This window comes from Trachemys scripta, chromosome 3, assembly GCF_013100865.1.
Source record: "Trachemys scripta elegans isolate TJP31775 chromosome 3, CAS_Tse_1.0, whole genome shotgun sequence".
NCBI lineage: Eukaryota > Metazoa > Chordata > Testudines > Emydidae > Trachemys > Trachemys scripta.
Window position 1 is genome coordinate 98,645,970 of NC_048300.1, and position 22,106 is coordinate 98,668,075.

A 22,106-nucleotide genomic window follows, 5' to 3' on the forward strand; every position below is an offset into this window, starting at 1 on the left:
TTAGCAAGATCACTAACCTTTGCCCATTTAATAGCTGTTTTAGTATATTTATGATAACTCACATGGAACTGACTTACTTTTAAACAAACTTCCCTTTGTAATCAATAACCATAATATCTAAGGTAACTAAACAGGATCTATTAATTTAGGGATTAATTTACTTGGTTTTAGGTCATCTAGAGAAGACTGCCCCCTACAGGAACTGGATCTCCCAGGTGTAATCTCTGTTGCAAGCTCTTCATGAGGGGGACAGCCCAGAAGAGATTGTAAGTGAACACACACATTGTACTGTTGCCTGTTTTTGTTATTTTCTTTCTAAAATTAATTATTCATAACTTTGAATTCTCTTGCTTGTCTAAATCCCTGTATGTCCTAAAGCATGGTAAGTATCTTCACATGAGAAATACTGGGATCACGTCTCTGAATTTATATCACAAGGAACCATTATTAATCAATTTAGTCTACCTGATCTTTGTTTCTCTAGACCACAATTCTTTTAAATTTGGGGATACAATTACTTGGCAGTGGGCACAGGATGTGCTGGCCTTTTAAGGGGGTCAGAGCTCAGCTGCCCCCTGTGCCACCAAGGCGAAGGGAATAAATCCTGGGGTCACGTGGTTGAAGATTGTGACTCAGAGCCAGGCCTGTCGGGAAGCTTGAGTTCAGGGAGAAGGCTAGAGATGAGAAAAGAGCAGAGAGTTTCTCCTTAGCAACCAGGCCTGGGAGTGCGCACCTTGAAGGGAGCAGGCTAGAAAGGCTGGCAGTAGAACTGGCCAGAAAGAATTCAATTTTGTGAATAATTTTGAGATTGGGATATTTGTTTTGCATCCGAGTAAAAATGAGACCTTTTGAATTCTTCTGTGAAAAATTCTAACAGGAGAGAGACTGTCCCCACTAGTAATAGCCCAGTTGTTAGCGATATGGGAGATCCAGGTTTGAACCCCTACTCCGCCTGATTTGGAGCAGGGACATGAATACATGTCTCCCACATCTCAAAGGAATGCTCTAATCACTTGGGTATTGTGTGTGTCTGTCTGTCTGTTTCTCTCGCTCTCCCCCACCACCCTTGTTCCTTCACCTGAAATTTCATCCTGGACCAAAAAATCTTCCCACTGCAATTTTAGTTGAAACTGAGACATTTCCACAAGAACGTTTTGGTTTTGATGACTCCAAAGAAATGTTTAGTCAAAAAATTCCTGAACAGCTCTAGCTGGAAGCCACTCTGTTGGAGGAAAGCTCCAGCAGAAGGGACTAGAGACCCTCCTTTATACCCAGGCAGAGGATCTGAAGAGTGAGACCTGCATTGAGTAGATGAGCTCCATCAAGAGACCCTGCGGTCAGGGGGAAGGACATGGCTTATATATTGAACTTATGTTGAACTGTTTTATTTGGAGAAATAAAACTCAAGCCCTAAAGCACAAGGACTGAAATCCTGTGGTTACGTACAGTTCTTTGACACACTGCCTGAGGAGCTGGCTCACTGACTTAAGGCACTCAACCCTGTAACTCACACACAAAACACCCTTTTCACGCTGTAACAGGGTGGCTTGCCCCTTCAGGGCTGGAGGACTACAGCTAGTCAACCCTGATTACAGAATGATCCCCATCTGGGAGCGATTAGGGATTTGCCCTGCAAAGAGCAGCACTGGGCTGCTCTGCAATGAAGGGGAGAAGCTCAGGAAGCTGTGGAGTCTGCAAAAGGTTCTGCGAGACATGGGATTTGATCATAGTAGGTACCCCTGGGAAACATCCAGTCTATGCAGGAGAGAGAATGCAAAAGGCCCCAGGCAGGAAGGGCTGGGGGAGGAAGAGAAACCTTGTGTTGTGTGGGATTATGAATGGACTTTGTTTGGGATTTTAAGTTTTATTTAGCGTTTATTTTATATTAATAAACCCAGACTCCAAGGAGGGATCTTTCTGACCAAGAAAATGCCTGGGTGAAGTTTTAGTTGAACAGTCCAAGAGGGAAAAACGGAGACAGGCTGCCCGTAGCAAGACCCTAGACCACAAGAGGATGCACAGGCAATGGTTGGGCAAGAAGACCAAACATTGTTTTATTGTAATTCCTACATAAATACTGTCCTTAAAACAGTTCTCAGCAGTAGAGTAATGTTTTTGTTTTCTGTAATTTGCCATTCAGGGTGAGATTTTGAAAGATGCCTAAGTGATTTAGGATCATGATCACCATTGAAAGTCAGATGTGCTCCTAACTCCCGTAGGCACTTTAGAAAATCCCTCCTTGGTGCCAAATTCTGGCTGCAGGTATGAAAGTGGTTGACTTGCCCATGAACATTCATGCTGCAAAAGAAGTGTTCATGGAACCACAGCTTGACTGCTCTCCACCCTAGGAGCAAAAATCTGTATGGGGCAGAGTGTTAAATGCACGCAGCATGCTCGTAATCTGCAGGCCCTATCCTGGAATGTCCCTCTGCAGCTCCACCTATGATGACCTACAGAGTCATCTCCTCTGGGTTGAAGGGCAGCTGGAATTTGACCGGAAAAACTATTCTATGGTTTCCTTCCTCTCCTGGCTTCTGCTTCTGGAACATACATGAAGGCACTGCCCAAGGCAGAATTTGATCCTAGATTAGAGGAATTTTAAATTGAAGTCAATTATGGGATATTTTGGTGTCTCTTTAAATCAGTGACCTTGGAGAAATAAACATCTATGCCACTACCGTGACAGCAAATACTGGCATTTTAGACCCTGGCATCATTATGGGACATTTAATTCACCACAGAAAGTCAGGAAGAAAAGAGAGAAATCTTTCTGCATAAGGACTGTTCTGTTTTCAACTATAAAGTAATCCAGGAGCGTAAAACTGAACTTTCCACTGAGTCCCTGTGGGGATTAGCTATGTTTAGATTACTTTGTAGGATTGCTAGGGAAATGAAAAAGAAGGCAAACAAAGCACTAGGATCCTGGAATGCTGTGGAAAGCAAAAAGCAGTTTTTGTTTTCTGTTTTCACATACAAAGATAATCATTAATATTCCCTAACTAGCACCAAAAGCTACATCATGTTTCTAAAAAGCCAGGCTTGGCAAGAGGACAGGCACACAGTCCAGAAAGCCTTGCTATTCTTCACAGCTACAGAAAAACACAACGGCTGTAAACTTGATTCCATGTGAGAGCTGAAAAAGCTTCCTTGCTGTAATGCAATACTATAATTGATTCAAGGGTGCACATCTAAAATGTTTCAAAGTCAGCATGCAAGAAACCAGCCTGTGTTAGAACTCATTCAAGTTACTGCTTAACTTTTTATTTTTAATGTGGAAGGGTACAAAAGTCTGGATGCTTATCCACACTTATCCAAGGCTCTGTGATCTAGAAATCAGGCTAGAATCTCTGTCACAGGATTTCCAGTACTTCCTGGTTTAGCTGAAACTATAAAAATAAAAAATATATTTTGACATAATAAATCGTTGCTTTAGCTAGAGGTGCAAAAAACCAAAGTATTAAAACTTTTTTGAACCTTATGAAAGGTTTGGATTCAACTTAATTTTGGGGCAAACATTTGGATCAATTTGATCTGTGCATCAGCTCATCTATCCCAAATGTATGCTAAAAAATAAATCAAATCACAATTTTTCTCCAGCTCCAGTACTGCTCTGTTTATGGGCAGTTCTAACACTAACACAACCCATGACAGCAGAAAGGAAGCTTAATGAAAGAAATTCTGACTCGTTCACAAATCCTGCACAGGAATGTGAGGGATGCAACAACACAGGAATGTGAGGGATGTAAACATTTCATAACTGTCCATGGGAAGTGGGCAGAATAAGCCCATACACAATACATTTGATTTAAGAGCTAAGAGAATTTCAGAAAACCTACACTGGTAATGGGCTACGAGCACTGTCAACATAAACAACACACCTATTTGGCATTTAAAAGACCACCATCGACTTGAAATGTAGTAAATTTTAAAAATGAATAAAAAGTAGTTTCAGATACTACATGTGCTCTTGAGTGCCCATGCCACCTTTTACAATAAAATTTTCCTAAATTTTTGAAATGTTTTTCTTTCTCCTGCTTCTCTGAGCAAGACTCACACAAATACTACAGGAAAATGAGAGAGACCAGGTAGGTGAGGGTATGTTTACACTTAAAACACTATACAGTAGGATGAGCACTTCAATCTCCCTGGACACACAATAACAGTCTTAAAAGTGGTCATTCTTCAACAAAAAAACTTCAAAAACAGACTTCAACGAGAAACTGCAGAACCGGAATTAATTTGCAAGCGGGACACCATCAAATTAGGCCTGAATAAAGACTGGGAGTGGCTGGGTCACTACAAAAAACAATTTTCCCTCTGTTGATACTCACACCTTCTTGTCAACTGCTGGGAATGGGCCACATCCATTCTAATTGAATTGGCCTCGTTAGCACTGACCCCCCACTTAGTAAGGCAACTCCCATCTTTTCATGTGCTGTCTACTTATACCTGCTTACTGTATTTTCCACTCCATATATCTGATGAAGTGGGTTCTAGCCCACGAAAGCTTATGCACAAATAAATTTGTTAGTCTCTAAAGTGCCACAAGGACTCCTCATTGTTTTACAGCAGTGTAGATACTCATTACAGAATGGAAGGGATTCTCCCATTATTATAGTTAAGCCACCCTCCCTGAGGCCATGTCTACACTTACAAGCGTACAGCAGCACAGCTGTACTGATACAGCTGTGCCGCTGTAAAAGCGCTCATGTAGCCGCGTTATGCAGACGAGAGAGAGCTCTCCTGTCGACATCATAAAACCAGCTCAATGAGTGGCAATAGCTATACTGGTTGGAGAGTGTGCCCCGCTGACATAGCGCTGTACACATGAACGCTTATGCTGGAAAAAATTATGTCTCTCGGGGTGTGCGTTTTTTTCACACCCCTGAGCAACAAAAGTTTTGCCGACATAAGCACTAGTGCAGACCTGATCTGAGATGTGGTAACTAGGTCAACGGAAGAATTCTTCCATCGACCTACCGCTGTGCAACAGGAGGGTTAGTTCAGCATAGCTATGTCACCAGGGGTGTGGATTTTTCACACCCCTGAGAGACAAAGCTATACCGATGTAAGTTTACATTGTAGACCAGCCCTTCTTCAAGTCTGGGGAAGGTAACCTGAGCTTTCAAGCTAAATTCAAGGTGGGAAAGATTGTTAAGCATAACAATCCTGCATAGACACACTGTAGGAGACCACTTAAAACAAAGTAGGCAATTAACACCTCTGCAGTTGTAGAAAAATGGAGGGCTAGCAGGCAGTAGGGTGTATTACAAATTGTAATAAGCCATAAATCCAGTGTCTCTGTTAAAACCATGGGTTTTAGTGTCCAGCAGAGTTATAAATTTAAGTTCCCAGGCTTGTCTTTTCATGGAAAATGACTGTTTATACATGAAAACAGTGAAAGTTACTATATACAAAGTGCTGTCAAATCCATAAGATAAACAAGCTGAAACGACAGAGAAAATATTTATCTTCTGCTAATCTCTATCATCTATATTCATCTTTGGTGTTACATGTAACAGTAGTAGGTCAAAAATTAGTTCTAGGTGTGATTTTTAGTTTGATTGTGTACTTTGACATGTTGATAGATCATGTTTATTAGACCTGAACAGGGAAAGTGTAACTGGTGTCCTCAAAGTCAGCAGAAGTAGTTTGTGATATACTCGTACGAGTTTTTGGAATTATGTTTCTCATGTGGTCAGGCTTAAATTCAGCCGGAGCTGTCCAGAATGGAGGTCCGGTAAATATTTTCAAAGGCTTTAGGAAGAAGCTCCAAGCCCTGGTGTCTCCCGCAGGGCAGGAACCCTGAGCCCCTGAAAGCCCCAGCGCGCCCCTTAGGGCAGGAACTCTGAGCCCCGGTGTGCTCTGCAGGGCAGAAGCACCAAGCCCCAGTGTCCCCTGCGGGGCAGAAGCCCCAAGCCCTGGGGCTCTGGGAAATACTATATGAGAATTTAAACCTGGTATGTGGTCCAGTGTTTGCTGACTGGTTATCTCTCTGTATGTGTGTATATATATCTCCTCAATATATGTTCCATTCTATATGCATCCGAAGAAGTGGGCTGTAGTCCACGAAAGCTTATGCTCTAATAAATTTGTTAGTCTCTAAGGTGCCACAAGTACTCCTGTTCTTCTTTTTGCGGATACAGACTAACACGGCTGTTACTCTGAAACCAGATTAATATGGTTATACTTCACAATTTATCTTTATTACATTTGATAGTGTAATGTACAGATTCCAAATTTTGCACATTACAAAATTTATTGCAGATCACCTCTTGGGTAGGACTTTGTTGAACCCTCTTTTATGTACCACAGTGCATAGCTAACCAGAAGCTACAGTTTTAGTAATTATCCTAGTTAACTTTTGAGATGCTGGATGACACCAATGGTTGACTATGTGCTTGAAAATGTAGCATTTCACACATTGTATCATTAATGTGAGGGTTAGAAAATTTCTACACATCAGGTCTAGATGATGGGTTTTCTTGGTTGTAAATGGACTAATTTTCCTATTATTATTGCTGTCATTTATTACTCACTCATAGGCTTGTAGAACCCATAATATGGTAGGTATTGAGTACTCACAAAGGAAGACACAAGTCTCTACCCCAAAGAGCTTACCCGTTTGAGTAGGCAAGCAACATAAATAAGGGGAAAGATGGGCAAACAATCAAAGTATGTACAATATACTTCATACCCATTGTTTTTTTCAACAATTAAACAACACATCAGCTATACTCAGGCTATTCAGGATGACTGGCCAATTTCTTGTAGCTGTCAGGGAAGGTGTGAGTCCTGAGCAATGAGTGGCAGCTTTATGGATCAGTTGAGTGAGGATATTCCGTGCATAGGGGCAATATGGAAAAATGCACAACTATAATTATGGGAGAAGTGGATCTGAGGGTGGGCAGGGCTGCCGTCACTGGCGGCGTGCTGCCTCTCCTCCTCCCTCCCCATTACACAGGAACCCAGCAACACTAATACAGCTTTAGGGAGGCAATGGTTTCTTTGACATCTTCAAGGAGCTGGAATGTATTGTCTCCTCTCCTCCAGGACGCTTCACCTCTCTTTTGCTCTTTGTACTTTACTCATTCATAACTACCCTTGTTTGGGGGGCACAGAATATTTCCCTTCCTCCTTATAAAAGTTAGTGGGGAGTGATTAAAAAGTATTAAAAATACCTTTAAGGAGTACCTGTCTGACTGATTTTTATAAACAGTAAGAGCAGATTCTGTGCTCAGTCACACTCATGCAGCTCCACTGATGTCAAGGGAGAGAGTATGGGTATGACCAATGATGACTCAGTTTGTCTCCCTGAATACAGCCTGTATTTACTGCTGCCATTACAGATTTATGATGGGTCTAATGTCAAGATGCTACTTCACCAAGCATCATTTCTCTCCACGCATGAATCTAGCATGTTATATTAACTGTCAAGGTTCTAATGAATCCCACAGTTGTGTTTTTTTGCTGAATAAATAATTACACTAATCTGCATAGAATACTTACGCTTCAGGATATTTCTCTGCTCTAGCTCTTCAGTTGTGGGCCTTTGGCTAAGTCTCCTGTGAGTACAAATTAAATGACCATTTATAAGCCAAGATTTCTCAATCAAAGGTTAACAATAAAAACAGTAGGTTGCTTTGTTAAAGTGTGCAATGCAACTCCTTTAATCAGTCTTTTAATGCTATTCATTTACCACTGACGGGTAGGTGTACAACTGCATGGTTGATCAGAATGCAATTTCTACAACTGAGCACATACACGGGGTACTGAGCCGGCATATGTCTAGTTTGAGGCACAGTTGGCCACTTAGGCATGCCAATGACCAATGTGTGGATGCAATCATGGTAACTGTGTGTGCAAACCTTTAAAAAAAGGCTCTAAAATACTCCATTTTGGGATCTAGTTTGAAGGAATAATCTGTACAAAGACTCTCTGTACTGTATTGTAATATACTGTGCAACTGTTGGAATATTTTCATGCATTAATAAATTCTTTCAATTTCATTTGTTTTAAACACAGCAAAATGCACACTACTGACTGAGTGCTACATATATGCAAAGTCTGGAGATTTAAATCAAAACTATTTTAGTTACCTACCCAAAAAGTATCTGAACATTTTAAAAATGTCTCAAAGCTACTTATTTTCAGGCTTGTATCCTATAAAACATGGCTAATATTGTCATAAATTTACTAAAAAAATTCACTTCTGGGCTGCAAAGAAGCAGGAGACATTTCAACAGGAAAGTTAACATTGGGTATCTGTGAAAGTTAGAAGATTCAGAGGCAGCTTCTCTGTCTAGTAAACCTCCTATGATTCACCAGGGAGCATCACTGGCATAACTAATCTCATCATGTCCATCTGATTGGGAACCTGCACTAGATAATCTTAGCAGGTCTGTGGGAAAATGGAAGGAAGGGGCAAAGACAGGGTGAGCGAGTGCACGAAGCTTCAGTGAGGGGCTGGAGCCACAGAGGAAGGCTGGAGAATGGGGCTGAGCAGCTGAGCTCTGCAGGATGGACTTTCTGGCAAGAGAAGCAGGAGAGATGTAGCTACAGGGGACTGGCATTGAATAATGGAAGTTGCCCACAAACACATTGATTTGCATTGTAGAGAAGAAATCTGTTAAGGCAATGAGCTGCACTAACTGTATATACATATTAAGTAGCCTATGTCAATGGAGGACTGGTTATGTACAAATTTTCAAGTGTGCGCATGACTATTTCCAGCTTATAGAGTTTGAACAAAGGCAGATAGGGTTAAAAATGAGTGATTTTAATCTGTTTAGCAATCACTCATTGTGAAAAGTACATAGAAAATGTGGACCTGATCCAAAGCCCATTGAATAATAACAATATTAATAATATAAAATAATATAATACCTAGCTCTTATATAGTGTTTTTCATCAGTAGGTCTCAAGACTTTCATTGACTTCAATGGGTTTTGAATCAGACCCTTAAAAGTGCCAGGTGCTGACTGAAATGTTAAAAGTTTGATAAGAATAAGTGTTAAACTTCATAGTGATTTCACAGGTTTACACTCCCCTTTGAGTGTAAAGCTCTACATGAACATAACCATGTAGCCACTAAGGTGGCTTAATAATCTATTATCCATGGCCAAAATGCAGCCACCTCTGGAGTGGAGCACGTCAGTACCACCAATACTACGCAAGGCAAGAAGTTAAGGACAAGAAGTTAAGAACAGTGTATTCAGTTTAACCTATGGAGGAAATGTAGGTAAGCACAATATGATTACTGGAGTTGGAATTTGGCCAGGACACCTGTGGCAAGAACCACACGCCTAGATTATTATTAAAGGGATCGTGCCCCATGAGTTCTACACACATGATGCACCACACCTACCGTTAAGGAATAAAACGTTTTTTATCTGGCTCTCAAGTGCACAAAATAATTTAGTTCACATCATAAGAATATATTAGGTGCTCACAGACCTGGCAACCCAGAATATCTTGCACCAAATACCGTGGCTGCATTTAAGATGTGATGCCAATGTTCTTGTTTTTTTCCCTACCTCCCAAACCCACCCTCAGATTGCAATGGATACCTCACTAGCTTCGTTCCAATCTGATGTCTGATTTCCTGCCTCTCCTCCTCAGAGGTACGCTGCAAGATGTTTTTGTCTTCCAATTCTTTTTTAGATGGTCTGTTGCCAAGTTTGATAGCAAGAGTATCCCTACGACGGATTTTACTTGCCAAAGAGCCTGAGGAAAAAAGGAGGGGGATAGACAGTTCATTCACACTCAGGTTACAGCTGCAAACGATCAGCAAGAACTTTTAATACATCCCCACAACAGCCTCTTTTTCCACATGCAAAAGAGGAATTTTAATGACCACCAGAAGAAAAATAGTTTCAACTTGGCTCATGACGATAAAAGGCTGAAGGACTCAGAAAAGAACAAGCTGACAGCTAAGATGTTAGAAGATAGTGAGTGAATTTACAAGCTTCACCCATCTTCTGTGAACTGATATGATAAAAATGAGAAATCTGGGCTTGAGGTTCCCTGAAATCTGATACATTACATGTTACTTTATTTCCTTTTTTAACATGTTTAGCAAACTGCTTTTCTTAAGCCTTACACTGTTCAGTCTAATTCTCCTCTTCTCCCTCACTCCCCCTCCTCATTTTTTTAATGCTACTTAGCACTTTTACAGTGCTTTTCATCTTCAAAGCACTCTGCAGACATTACCTAATTTGTTAAATTATCACAGAAGATAAAATCCATTTTTTAAAAGTGCATTTAGTGCTTGTAAAGTATTTTAGATGGAAAGCTCTGGGGGCTGTAGTCATCTATTCATCCAAAAACCAGATACAGCATGAACAATGACAATGCATGCCTCCCAACACTGCCCCACCAATATACTTCAATTAACAGTGGGACCCAATCTCAGTAGAAATCCACTGAGCTACACCGGACCCCTATAAATAATATTTTTAATACTGCTTGCCTTGTATTGGACCAATGGCCAAATGAATGAAATACTCAAGCAATCGTGTAACCGAGACTGCAGTTCCCCTGCATCCCAACTCAGCAAGGTGACAAACAGCTTCCTCCTGATCATTCCAAGATAGGTCACTCAGATGAAATTTCAAAACTTTCACACACACAGTGTATCATCTGTGCTAAGAGAGTCAAATGCCTGAGAAGTCCCTAACCAAAGATGAAGGAATCTCTTCTAGAAAATAGCTGTTAAACTACCTGCTCACTGATGGGATACTTTTGCCATTCATATAAAGTGACCATCTCTCCCCCACACATCCCTCTTTAAATTGTCTTACTTTCTGCACTTGTGTTGTCGTCGTCGTCATCGTCATCATCAGTGTAGAGTATTGGCCCATCTGAATCGGAGTCACTGGTGTGGCTCTCTTTGCTGCTCTCACTTTCCGGACTGGCCATAGGCTCAGGAGGTTCTTCTGTTGGTTGAGGACTTGCTAGGTTAGGAGTCTCCTCTTCCTGGTCTTCTTTGGTAACTGAACTGTTGATACATAATAAAGATGCTGTAACATTAAAGTAAGCAACACAACACCAAAAGGAGACTGCCTGGATAAGCAAGCATGAAAATACAAGCTATTTTACTCAGACTGACTTAATCTTATATATAAAGAGATGCGAATGGTCTTGATGAGCTGCACCAGTAATACATAAAAAGTATTAACAGTCAACAATTGGAGATGTATACAGTATACGGGAGATTCTCTCCTGAGCCAGAAGTCTGCTTGATGTAGGGGGATGGGATGATACAAAAGGGTCAGTTCCAGCTCCCTGATCTGAAGGCAAGCCTGACTCCATCACTTACTGCTGCTACCAGATAGTTCTAAGTTACACCACTTGTGTAACTTAATGGAGCCTAAATCAGTGGAGAACTGGGGCAACTGAGCACAGCTGCCCCATGCCCACTGCCCTTCTACCCTCTGTGTGGGATGAGGGGGAAGGGCAGAGGCACAGGGGCTTGATCATGGCACAGATGCGCTATCCGGGAGCTCCTCTATGCCAGGGGAATTCTTTGCTGGTGATTAGCATCTGGATTACAGCCCCTTTATGCCACCTAAGTGCAGAAACTAGAACTGCTTAGTGTGGTTGTGAATGATGTTGATTTCTCTTGTGAGGAAAACAGAGCACTGTTGTGAAAATGGGGCTGACAAGTTTACCCTAATTGTGAGCTCAGTCCATAAGACATTACAATAACCTAAAATAACAAATGTTGATGAAAAGTTGGTCAAGTTGATTTTAGTAATGAGTGTTATAAACAAGTGCAAGAGAACCAGACATAGACACTAAATTAGTCCAAACAAAGAAAAGACCACATTGATATGATTCAAGGACTCTGTTGAAATCATGGTTGGTAAAATCAGAAGCTGTAGAGCCAGAAATTAATGAACCAAAATTGGTGTGTCGGATACTAGGCCTAATTGGTGGACAAAATAATGAAGGGATGGGCTATTCCACCCATCATTCTCCCCCCCCCCCCTTTTTTTTTAAATAAAGAAAGAGACTTGGGGGCGGGGAGGGGAGAATGGAAGAATAGATGGAGGTTACTGGAGTGAGCTTTACCCTCATGGCTGCCAACTCCACCATATGCTGGGATCCCCCCCAGATCTTCTTCATCCTAATCCAAAGGGATATTTTGACAAGACTGGGCCAGAGAGAGGGACCCAGAAACATCACCGCCCCAGATGAATCCCAAACACCGCCTGAGATGAAACCGGATCAGACTTTAACAACAGTAGCTACAACAGCAGCTTCAGCCCATCTCAGCTCACTGCTTTTCCTTTCCCCAGTTTTGGACTTTAAAAATAGCAATACCAACAGCAGCTCCAGCTCATCTCAACTAACTTCTCTTCTCCCCAAATGGACAATTATTGCCATCTTCGATACCATCTCAGAGACTGTCAAACAAAGGGTGGGGAGGTGGAGGTTTCCTTCTAAATTTTCTCCAGCTAAAGGGAAAGGGGAGAAGGGACGTTGTTAAAATGAAAGCCTTTCTTAATACTTTACATCAGTGGTTCTCAAAGCAGGTCCACAGCTTGTTCAGAGAAAGCCCCTGGCGGGCCTGGACGGTTTGTTTACCTGCCGTGTCCATAGATTCGGCCGATCGCAGTTCCCACTGGCCGCAGTTCACCGCTCCAGGCCAATGGGGGCTGTGGGAAGGGCAGCCAGCACATCCCTCGGCCTGCGCCACTTCCCGCAGCCCCTTTGGCCTGGCGCGGTGAACCGCAGCCAGTGGGAGCTGCGATCGTCTGAGCCTGCGGATGTGGCAGGTAAACAAACCGGCCCGGCCTGCCAGGGGCTTTCCCTGAACAAGCGGTGGACCGGCTTTGAGAACCACTGATATACATTTTCGGTGCTTTAACTGTTTTTCCTTCTTCTCTGTATCTTTGATAAAAGGTTGAATGATTTTTAACGGTGTGCTTGCCATGGTACTAAGCAGGCTAAGGTTTCTGGATACCAAACCACAGACCTTGTTTAACACTGTTTAATGCTGACAGTGACTGGGTTCAGGGGCACCAGAACGGGGGGGCAGTGGGGGAGGGGCAGGGGGCCATGGCCCCATCACTTTTAAAAGTTGGGGAGCTATGGGGGGGCAGACAGGAGCAAATGGGAGGTGGGGCCTTGGGGTAAGAGGTGGTGCAAGGGCAGGGCCTTGGGGGAAGGTTATTTAGGGTTTGGTATTGATGCCCATCACTGTAATATTTGGGCCCCTTCCTTTTATGCAGAATGGCAATAGTGAAGTCCCTTCTGGACTTTATAGAGTCTCTGATTCTTCTTCCTTTCTGGTTGATAGAAAGATCTGCTCGGGTATTATTTTTTTATATTATTATTCTTATAAAAGGGTGGCAGAGGGGAGCAGTTGCTATTGCAAATGTCGTTCTGGTTATGTTGGGAAAGCATTTTTGAATTTTGTTCATATATTTTGCCACTTCTACTTTTGGTTGTGCCTGGGACATGGAAGTGTAAAGGCAAGTGAAAATGAATAATAATGAAAAACAAGTTAACTAAAGTTTTGGATCTGATAGGTTTAATTCAAGTGTTAGGCAAAGGTACAAGACTGAGAGCATTCCTTATTTTATCTGAATAGTTTCGCCACCCTTAGCAATGCGCTGTGTACCTTATTGCTTATAAATGACAGTAGAGTCTTACCATGTTGTATTTTCTTCACTCCTATCCAGGCTATTGTCTAGGGCGATACTGCTAAGGTCTTCATTGTCTGTTTCATGTTCGGTCTGGAGAAGAGGATTAGAATCTGAGCCTGGGACAGACAGGCCTGCTTCGGTGCTAATGGGTACATCTGGTGTTTCTGTGGAGTCAGTGGACTGACTGGCTGAAGGAGAGGAAGGCAGCAGCGGCGGTGGAGGAGGAGGAGCAGTGGGAGGAGGAGGGACAATCAGTGTGTTCTGCTGGTCTGTAGCTTCAGATTCAGAAATTATGACGGGAGGTTGCTCTGGCTGAGAGTTTTCCACCTTTGTTTCTAAACTGTTTGCTGCTGCATTGGAGGTGGAAGAAATGTCCCCATCTGCACGGGTTCGTGGGGTTGACTGCTTCCCGGGTTTTTTCTTGCCCCTGGAAGTCCCTGATGTGCCCGTTTTACTAGGTGCTGTCTCCTTAGAGGCTTTTGGATGAGATGATGTGGATGAAGGAGATTGTGAAGAAGATGACTTGGAGACGGGTAATTTTTTTACGTGAGAGGAGCTAGCTAAAATGAGAAAAGACAAACATTTTACAACCTCAGAAATGCAGTTTTCCTTAAAACCATTTGAACTGTATCTTGAATTGATATTTTAATAATAAAATAACTGTACTTAGTACTTCTATAAGTCTAAGCATTTGACAAACATCAGCTAACTAATTGGTCCTCACAAGTCCCCTGTGAGGTAGGTAAGTCTTATTACTTCCAGTTTTAGAGGTGGGTAGAGGCAGAAGGTGTAAGTATTTGCCCAGGGTCGTTAGAGCTGAGGCTAGAGATCCTGACTGTCATCACTCTGTGGTGACCACTAGGTCAATGCCTGGTAATAATCTTAAAAATCCAGTTGTTTAAAATAATAACACAGTTGTTCTGACTGAATAGCTAGCTACACATCAGGACAAATTTTCAGAAGTGCTTGGGTGACAGAAGCCTGTCTCATTTTCAAAAGTGACTTAGAGACTTACGAGCTACTGACTTTCAGTGGGACTTAAGCATATCAGTGCTAAGTCACTCTTGAAAATGAAACTTAGTTTCCTAAATCATTTAGGGGCTTTTGAAAATGTTACTATGTCTGTGTATAAGTCTTGTTTCACAATCATTAAAGCATGATTGTACATCCTCCTGTAGATGTACATGCACATAGAGCATTTGTGAGAATTAGTTGCATGCATTCTGTGAAGAACGAGCTCCAGTGAAAACTTCCCTAGTCCCTCTTTTCTAAACAATGCTGGCCACCAAAAGATACAAATAATCCCAGTTAGTCTGCAGCTAAAGTTAATGATCTTTACAACTAACCTTTCCTATTACATTTTTTTGTCAGAGTATTATAGACTATCATGTTTATTGCCATTCCATAGCACCTTTCATATGAAATATCTAAATGCACTTTATCAATATCATCCAATTATGTCTTGCAATGTTCTTGTAAGGCTTTTCTCCCCCACTTTACAGATGGGGAAACTGAGGCACATCTAGCTGTTTTGCCCAAGGTCACACAATGAGTCAGTGGCTAAGCTGGGACAGAATACAAGAATTCTGACTCTTATTTAAAAAAACAACAACATACAATTAAATCCTTTTAATCAAAACACTTTGATTAAAGTGAAGTCAAACACTTTTGTTGTCAGGGGAAATGCATTAAAATTGAGACAGTGAATGGGAGCATTTAAGAAAGAATCACATAACAGATCAGTGGATTAACATTCCAAGTATGGAATGGGGTCAACAGGCCCCACACTGAACCAGGGAGGGAAATAGAGCAATACTGTTCTAGGAGGCCCTGCTCCTCAACAAATGCAAAGCATGTTCCCAATGGAGGAACATTTTAAGGACATTGGCAGCCCAGAAGAAAGGGGGTGAGAGAATTAACTGCACTGCATGTGGCACCAAGAAACAAGGCTGATGCTGAGAACTGTGCAGGGAGTGGCAACAGCTTTGTGAAGGGGGATTTGGGTTCCCTTGCTCTTTGAGAGTTGAAAGCCCTGAAGCAGATTGACTAACTGAACTGAACACTGAGGACTTGTCTACATTGCCGTTAGACACCCAGGGCAGGCCCATGCTAGCTGACTTGGTTTCCTGGGACTCAGGCTGAGGGGCTGTTTAATTGTAGAGCTTGGGTAAGCTCTGGGACCCTCCCACCTCACAGGGTCTTAGAGCCTGGGCTCCAGCCAAGGCCTGAACATCTATGCCACAATTACACAGCCCCTTAGGCTGAGCCAGCTGGCACAGGTCAGCCGCGGGCTTTTAGTTGCAGTGTAGACATACTGTAAGAGACTGAGGTCAGTCTGCTTAGCCCACAACCATGCCCCAAACTGAGGAGCATCAGACTGATAGGAAATGACCGGGGGGATACATACTTTGGGATAACTCAGTAACTGGGCTGGCCACATTGAGAGACTCCTGGGGGCCCTGCACTGATACCTGTTGGAGTGTGTGTGTGGGGTGTCCCCCCATGTTGCCTCCCCCCCCAGGTTGCCTTCCCCCCCAGCTCCTTTATAGTGATGGAGCAACTGGAACATGAGGGGGTAATGAGGTTGCAGCTGGGGCTCCCTCTGGGATGACTAGACTGGCAGAACTTGTGAAGTCATGAGCTGACCACTAGGCCAGATGGTCACCAGACCTTCCTTCTACAGCAGACGGGGGCAAACTATGGCCCGCGTGCCACATCCGGCCCGCAGGACCCCTTTCTCTGGCTTCCTGTCAGGGAGAGGGGTGAGAACAGGCTCGCGGAGGAGCCAGCCCAACTCCCTGGCAGCGTGGTGGGTGGGGCAGAGGCTAGCCCCTGGCCCTTCCCCTTCTGCTCCCCTCCCTCCCTCACAGTCACAGTTCCCCCAGTGCCTGGGCCGCGTGGCTGCAGCTCCAGCCGGGCGGCACTTCTATAGCGCCACCAGACCTGGTGCTCCAGGATGGTGCGGTCAGGGGACGGGGAGCAGGGGGTGTTACAGGAGGATTGCAGGGGGGCGCTCAAGGGGCCTGGGCCCTGCTGCCAGTGACAGGGGCAGAGAAAGCCAGGCCCCTCTCCCCACCCCCAGCATGCTTGGCCTCTATCCCCAGCAGCCTAGCCCAGACAGGGAACGAGCCCTGCCCGACTTCCAGGGAGAGCAGCCAAACGAGCAGGGGAAACACACAGGGAAAGGACTGAGCCCCCTTTCCCCCACGCCACAGGTAATGTGGGGTGGGGAGAGCAGGGAGGGTTGGATAGGGAGCGGGGGGCCCCAAGGGGCGGTCAGGGGGTGGGGATTGGATGGTGCATGGGCCTCCCGGGGGAATGCTCAGGGGGCAGAGAGCAGGGGTGTTTGGATAGGATGCGGGAGTCCTGGGGTGGCAGTCAAGGATGGGGAGCAAGAGGGGTTGGATGGGGGTGGGGGTTTTGGGGGGCTGGATAAGGGGCAGGGGCCAGGCCATGCCTCGCTGTTTGGGGGAGGCATAGCCTCCCCCAGCCTTTCCTACCCGGCTCTCTATACAATTTCTGTACCCGATGTGGCCCTAGGGCCAAAAAGTTGCCCACCCCCGTTCTACAGAGTAGAACAGAAGGCTAACAATGTGTAACAGAAATTCACTTAACTGTATCTTTAAAACAGCAGATTATGATGGGAACCAAAATACAGCTATTGGCCAAACTTATTACAGTGAAATAAGCTCATGATACAAAAACTGCTTCCATGCTTAGGCTGTATGAAATCTGAAACAGGAAAATAACAGAGAAAGCCTATTATGCCATTTTCTCCTCTAACACAATTTTATGGGGTACAGACATTTAGAAAGTTCTCTGGTATAGGGTGATGAGCAGTGCACCTGGAAAAATCTGCAGAGACTCAGCTTTGTGACATTTCGCAAATCACTTGCTGCTTTTTTTATGTCACAAACTAGCTGTAACATGCATAAAAGCAGGATCTCACTGTAAAGCAGGTATTGCATATGAGCAGAGCTTTAGGGGTGACTAATTTACAAATCAATCAATAAAAATAAAAAAAAAAATTTAAAGGCAGAAGTGGGAACTTGCAATGGAAACAAATAGTATCTTATTCCTGCACAATATTTAGTAGAAACCTCTCTGTGACGGTGAGGAGTGCTTACAAAGGGCTTAATCCTGCAAGATGCTGAGATCCAGCAAAGGGCTTTATCCAATAAAGCATTAAGCACAGGGTTGAAATCAGTGGGGCTAGACACATGCTTAAAGTTAAAAATCCCAACATAATATACAATCAATCTATAATTGTCACTGGTTAATAAAGGTGAGGGTATTGAAAAATCTTCTCTTTCTTAGAACCCCTCTGGACTTGAAATCAGGCTGGAAAACCTGCAAGAGTGTTTCCCTGTGACTTCTCCTGCCCAATTTCAGCTGGGTCAGAAGTATTACCATTCTTGTCATTGTTAGGGCTGGCTGAAAATTTTCCATCAAAACTATTTTTTGGATGGAAAATTGGCTTTTCAACTAAGTACATTTTTTTGTGTGTGTGTGAAAAATGTTTGCTTTCCATGGAAAATTTCCATTTTTCATCAAAAAAACAAAATAGTTCAGCTAAAACCTGATTTTTTTTTTCCAATTTGGAAATACTGCCATGGTGCCTCATAGGAACTGAAGTTCAGTTGACTCATGTCCCCATTCTCCTCCATGGGCTGGGCTCCCTGGCTGGACTATATATTCTAAGATGTATCATGGCTGGGGATTCCCATGATGCATTGCCTCTCCTCTCCAAGAGGCATGACCATGGTTCCTCATTGGAGAAGTAGTCCAACCAGGGAACCTTACAACTCCCATGAGGCACCACATTAGCACTGCCATTTTTGTATAAGATATTTCACTTTTAAATAAATTGACATTTTCCATGGAACATTTAAAAGATTTTTTTTTTCTATTTTCATCATAATTTGTGATGGAAAACCCCCTATTTTCAACCAGCTCTATTTATATGTATTGCCATAAGTGTACTTTGGGCCTTACAATAGGTATAGTGTGCTAAATATTTTCAAAACCACCAGTGTAAAACAGATAAATTAGTATCTACCATCTTTTAAAGGAACATGATATACCTAATGTTGAAATAAATTATTAGCACACTATCTTTTGTAATAGACAAAAGATCAAATGCATCTTTCAGTTATACTCATGCAATCCCAATAATTTTATGGAGTTACTTACTCCTGACAGATGGGCGCAGAATTCATATGGCCCGCATATTTCTGTGGCCTCCGTGCAGAAAAATGCAAAAGATCTGCGGGGGGACACATGTCTGTTCCAGCATGCCTGGAGCAGCTTCAGAGACGCAAATCACTGCAGAGGGAGGGGGACTGGGCATGTGTGCCTGCAGGGGAGATGTTGATCACCGTCAGGGGGCGGGGCTGGCCAACAAGCAAGAGAGACTCTGTCCCTCTCTCTTGATACTGCGGCTCGAGGGGCGTAGAGGAGGGTAGATCTTTTTGTTATGTAGGAGGAAGGCTCTGTCCCCGAGGCAGAAGTGTAGCAGCCTGCCTGCCTAGTAAAATGTAACTTCTTGAGAATTGAAAAAACACTTAATTAAATATTAGTATCATGTTAATGAAAATTGTTTGTTTTTAAGTTAAAGAAAATAGCTTTTGTAAAAAACCCCATATTTTGTTAATGTTCCTGTTGATGGTTAATTGAGCTCATTCTCTGAAGAAGAAATGTAGCAACCTGTGTGCACAGTAACATTGTTAATTATTCTATTGTTAGTTAACTGTTCCCATTCCCAGTCAATTCCCCCAGGAACATAAAAACCTGTAGAAGTTTTAAGGCCCCTACATTGTCAGAATGATGGAAAGCCTTATAAATGACAGTAAGAGTATGTCTATACTTGCAGAGTTTTTGTGCTGTAAATTTCACTGGTGATAGGGAACCGCTGAAAGTAAAGCGCTGGTTTGTGTACTCACTTAATTCCTCAGGTGTCAGACAGTGTTTACATTAGCAGCACTTCCATCGCAGTTGAGAGCAGCGTTCTAGGGCAGCTATCCCACAGTGCAGCTCTCTCCAGTTTGAGGATGGGTCTTGTGGGAAGGGAGGGGGTGATCACGGGGCATCCGGGGTCCCTGCACAGCCTCCTCTCCCTAAACATTGATCAGCTCCAGTTACTCAGCATTGCTCCAAGCAAGGGATCATTTGCTCTGTGGAGCAGGCATTGTCACCTGGCCAGATATGTGAGCACTTGCCAAGAAAACAGGAAGGGGAGTTTCAAAGTTCCTGGGGCTTTACAGGGGAAGGGGTGGACGTCTGTTTACCTGGCATCAGAGCAGCAGAGCTGCTGGCCAGAGTGGTCACGTAGGCACTGTGGGATATCCTCCAGAGGCTAAAAGCTGTGTAAACAGGAAGAACATGTCTTCACTTGCACATCACAGCAAAAGCATCACTGGTAAGAGCTGTACGCAGGGCCAGCTCCAGGCGCCAGCTTGGCAAGCAGGTGCTTGGGGCGGCCACTCCAGAGAGGGGCGGCAGGTCCAGCTATTCGGCGGCAATTCGGCAGACGTTCCCTCACTCCCGGTCGGAGCGAAGGACCTTCCGTTGAATTGCCGCCGCAGATCGCGATCGCGGCTTTTTTTTTTTTTTTTTTTTTGGCTGCTTGGGGCAGCCAAAACCCTGGAGCCGGCCCTGGCTGTATGCCTCTCGTGAAGGTGATTTTCTTTTTGCGATGAAACTTCTGAATTTCACTGTAAAAAGTCATTGGCAAGTGTAGACGCTCCCATGGTTTTTGTGCAAAAAAGGGACTTTTTCCGCTTTAAATGGCAAGTGTAGACATGCCCTAAGGGAATGAGCTAGGAAGATCTATGAGCTTTCTCACTTTTTTTCCTGTGCCAAAGTGGCACAATGGGGTTAGATTTTTACTTACCCATTAAAAAAAAAAAGGGGGGGGGCGGACTTTTGAGGGAAAATAAAACATTTACCAAGCAGTCAATAAAATGTCAGGACAATCAGAACCAAGCAGTTCCCAAAGTACCCAGCTAGGTCCAGGACAATGATTAGCAAAACTGTATGACTTTCATGTGTGAAAGCCTGAGCAATTTAAAATGACATTCTACTTTTTTTTTTTTTTTTCCCTGTTTGGTGTTCTGTAATGTAATTTAAATGAAAATCCAGGATTATAACTGGAATGCAGGGTATTAGTTACCAAGTTTTGTAACTTAACTTTCATGTGTTTAGGAAATGCTGAATAGTTATTGTGACCTTTTTCCTGTATTGTAGTTTAAATAACTTACCCAAAACAATTGAAACTGGTGTGATTATATTGCATTATTTTGACAAAATTTGCAGAATTTTGCCGTATTTTTTAATTTTTTGGCTCAGAATTTTTAATTCTTTGGCACAGAATCCCCCCCAGGAGTAGGAGTACCACCACTGAGACAGAATCCGGTCCCAGGATAGCACCTATTTTAAGTAAACAAATAAGATAATTATTATTTACCTGAATTCAAAATATGGATCTAATCACCTTCTTCACCTGAATCCACTGCTTTATTTCTATAAAAATCTATTTGCTTTACCTTTTCAGAAAGTTTCCCAACCCTGTAAGAACTTAGTTTTCCACCTGAATGTGAAGTACAAGCAATGCATTCTGGGTTAACGGCAAAAGTGAAAATTTAGGTAACTGGTGTAGTTAATGTCAAGTTCATGAATGAGACATTTTCTGGCAACGCAACTATCAAAACTTTAGCAGCTTTGTAGTGTCTTCAATAGGATTCTTCTTTCATGCTTCAAATACAAAACCTGCCAACATTTGCAATCTATCAATGGTGATAGATTTGGAGAGAAAAATGCAGGCATTGGATGAGCTTTCCAGTTGGCCTAGTGCATAAACAAAGTGCACTGATTATAAACTCACTAGTGTTTTAATTGCCTTCTGGTGGTTTTAATTTTTTTTGTCATCCTATAATTTATAACCACTCTCAGTCAAAGGCTATTAGGGTTGTAGGCTTGACTGCTTACAATATCATTGCTAAATGATAGTAAGCAGTATCCCAGTGGGTAGGTATATCTGTGATTTATCTGGCAGCATATTTTGTCGTGATAAGGGTATTCTGTATCTTTGAAAACTATCAATCAACTGAGGGAATAGTTGGCCTTTTTCAATGAGCTGTAATCCATTCTAGCACCTAGAGGCAAATATATTTGACAGTCTTTAGGGCTAATTTAGTGGTTTTAGATTCTGCCCTCTTAAGAGAGCTTGTAGTCTTGTAAAATTTATTGAATTTAGTTATTTCCAGGAGAAATATGTAGTGATACATTTCCCAGAGCAATATTTTTGGGGAGTAACTAAGATAAATTTTGTCTTGGAACTCACCCTTTCCCCTGCAGCTTCTCCCAACACCTCTACCCTCATTTTTTGCTGTTAACTGGGTATTCTACATCACCTCCGTATAACACTTAATCTTACATATACAGAAGTTAGAC

The 22,106-nt window shown here is 42.9% G+C and overlaps 1 protein-coding gene across 4 annotated transcripts in view; it reads right to left on the reverse strand.

Annotated features, from left to right (window-relative positions):
• The window catches only part of PHACTR2 (phosphatase and actin regulator 2), a 161,000-nt gene that overhangs the window by 22,041 nt on the left and 116,853 nt on the right, over positions 1-22,106 (reverse strand). For 3 of the 4 annotated variants that reach the window (XM_034765497.1, XM_034765498.1, XM_034765496.1), the window contains 4 exons: positions 13,663-14,215; positions 10,803-10,999; positions 9,570-9,726; positions 7,510-7,565 (listed from right to left, as the gene is read on the reverse strand). In XM_034765497.1, the coding sequence (XP_034621388.1) occupies positions 7,510-7,565; positions 9,570-9,726; positions 10,803-10,999; positions 13,663-14,215 (963 nt within the window). Of the gene's footprint in view, positions 1-7,509; positions 7,566-8,891; positions 8,982-9,569; positions 9,727-10,802; positions 11,000-13,662; positions 14,216-22,106 lie in introns of those variants that run through there. The other variant, XM_034765499.1, reaches the window with a different exon arrangement.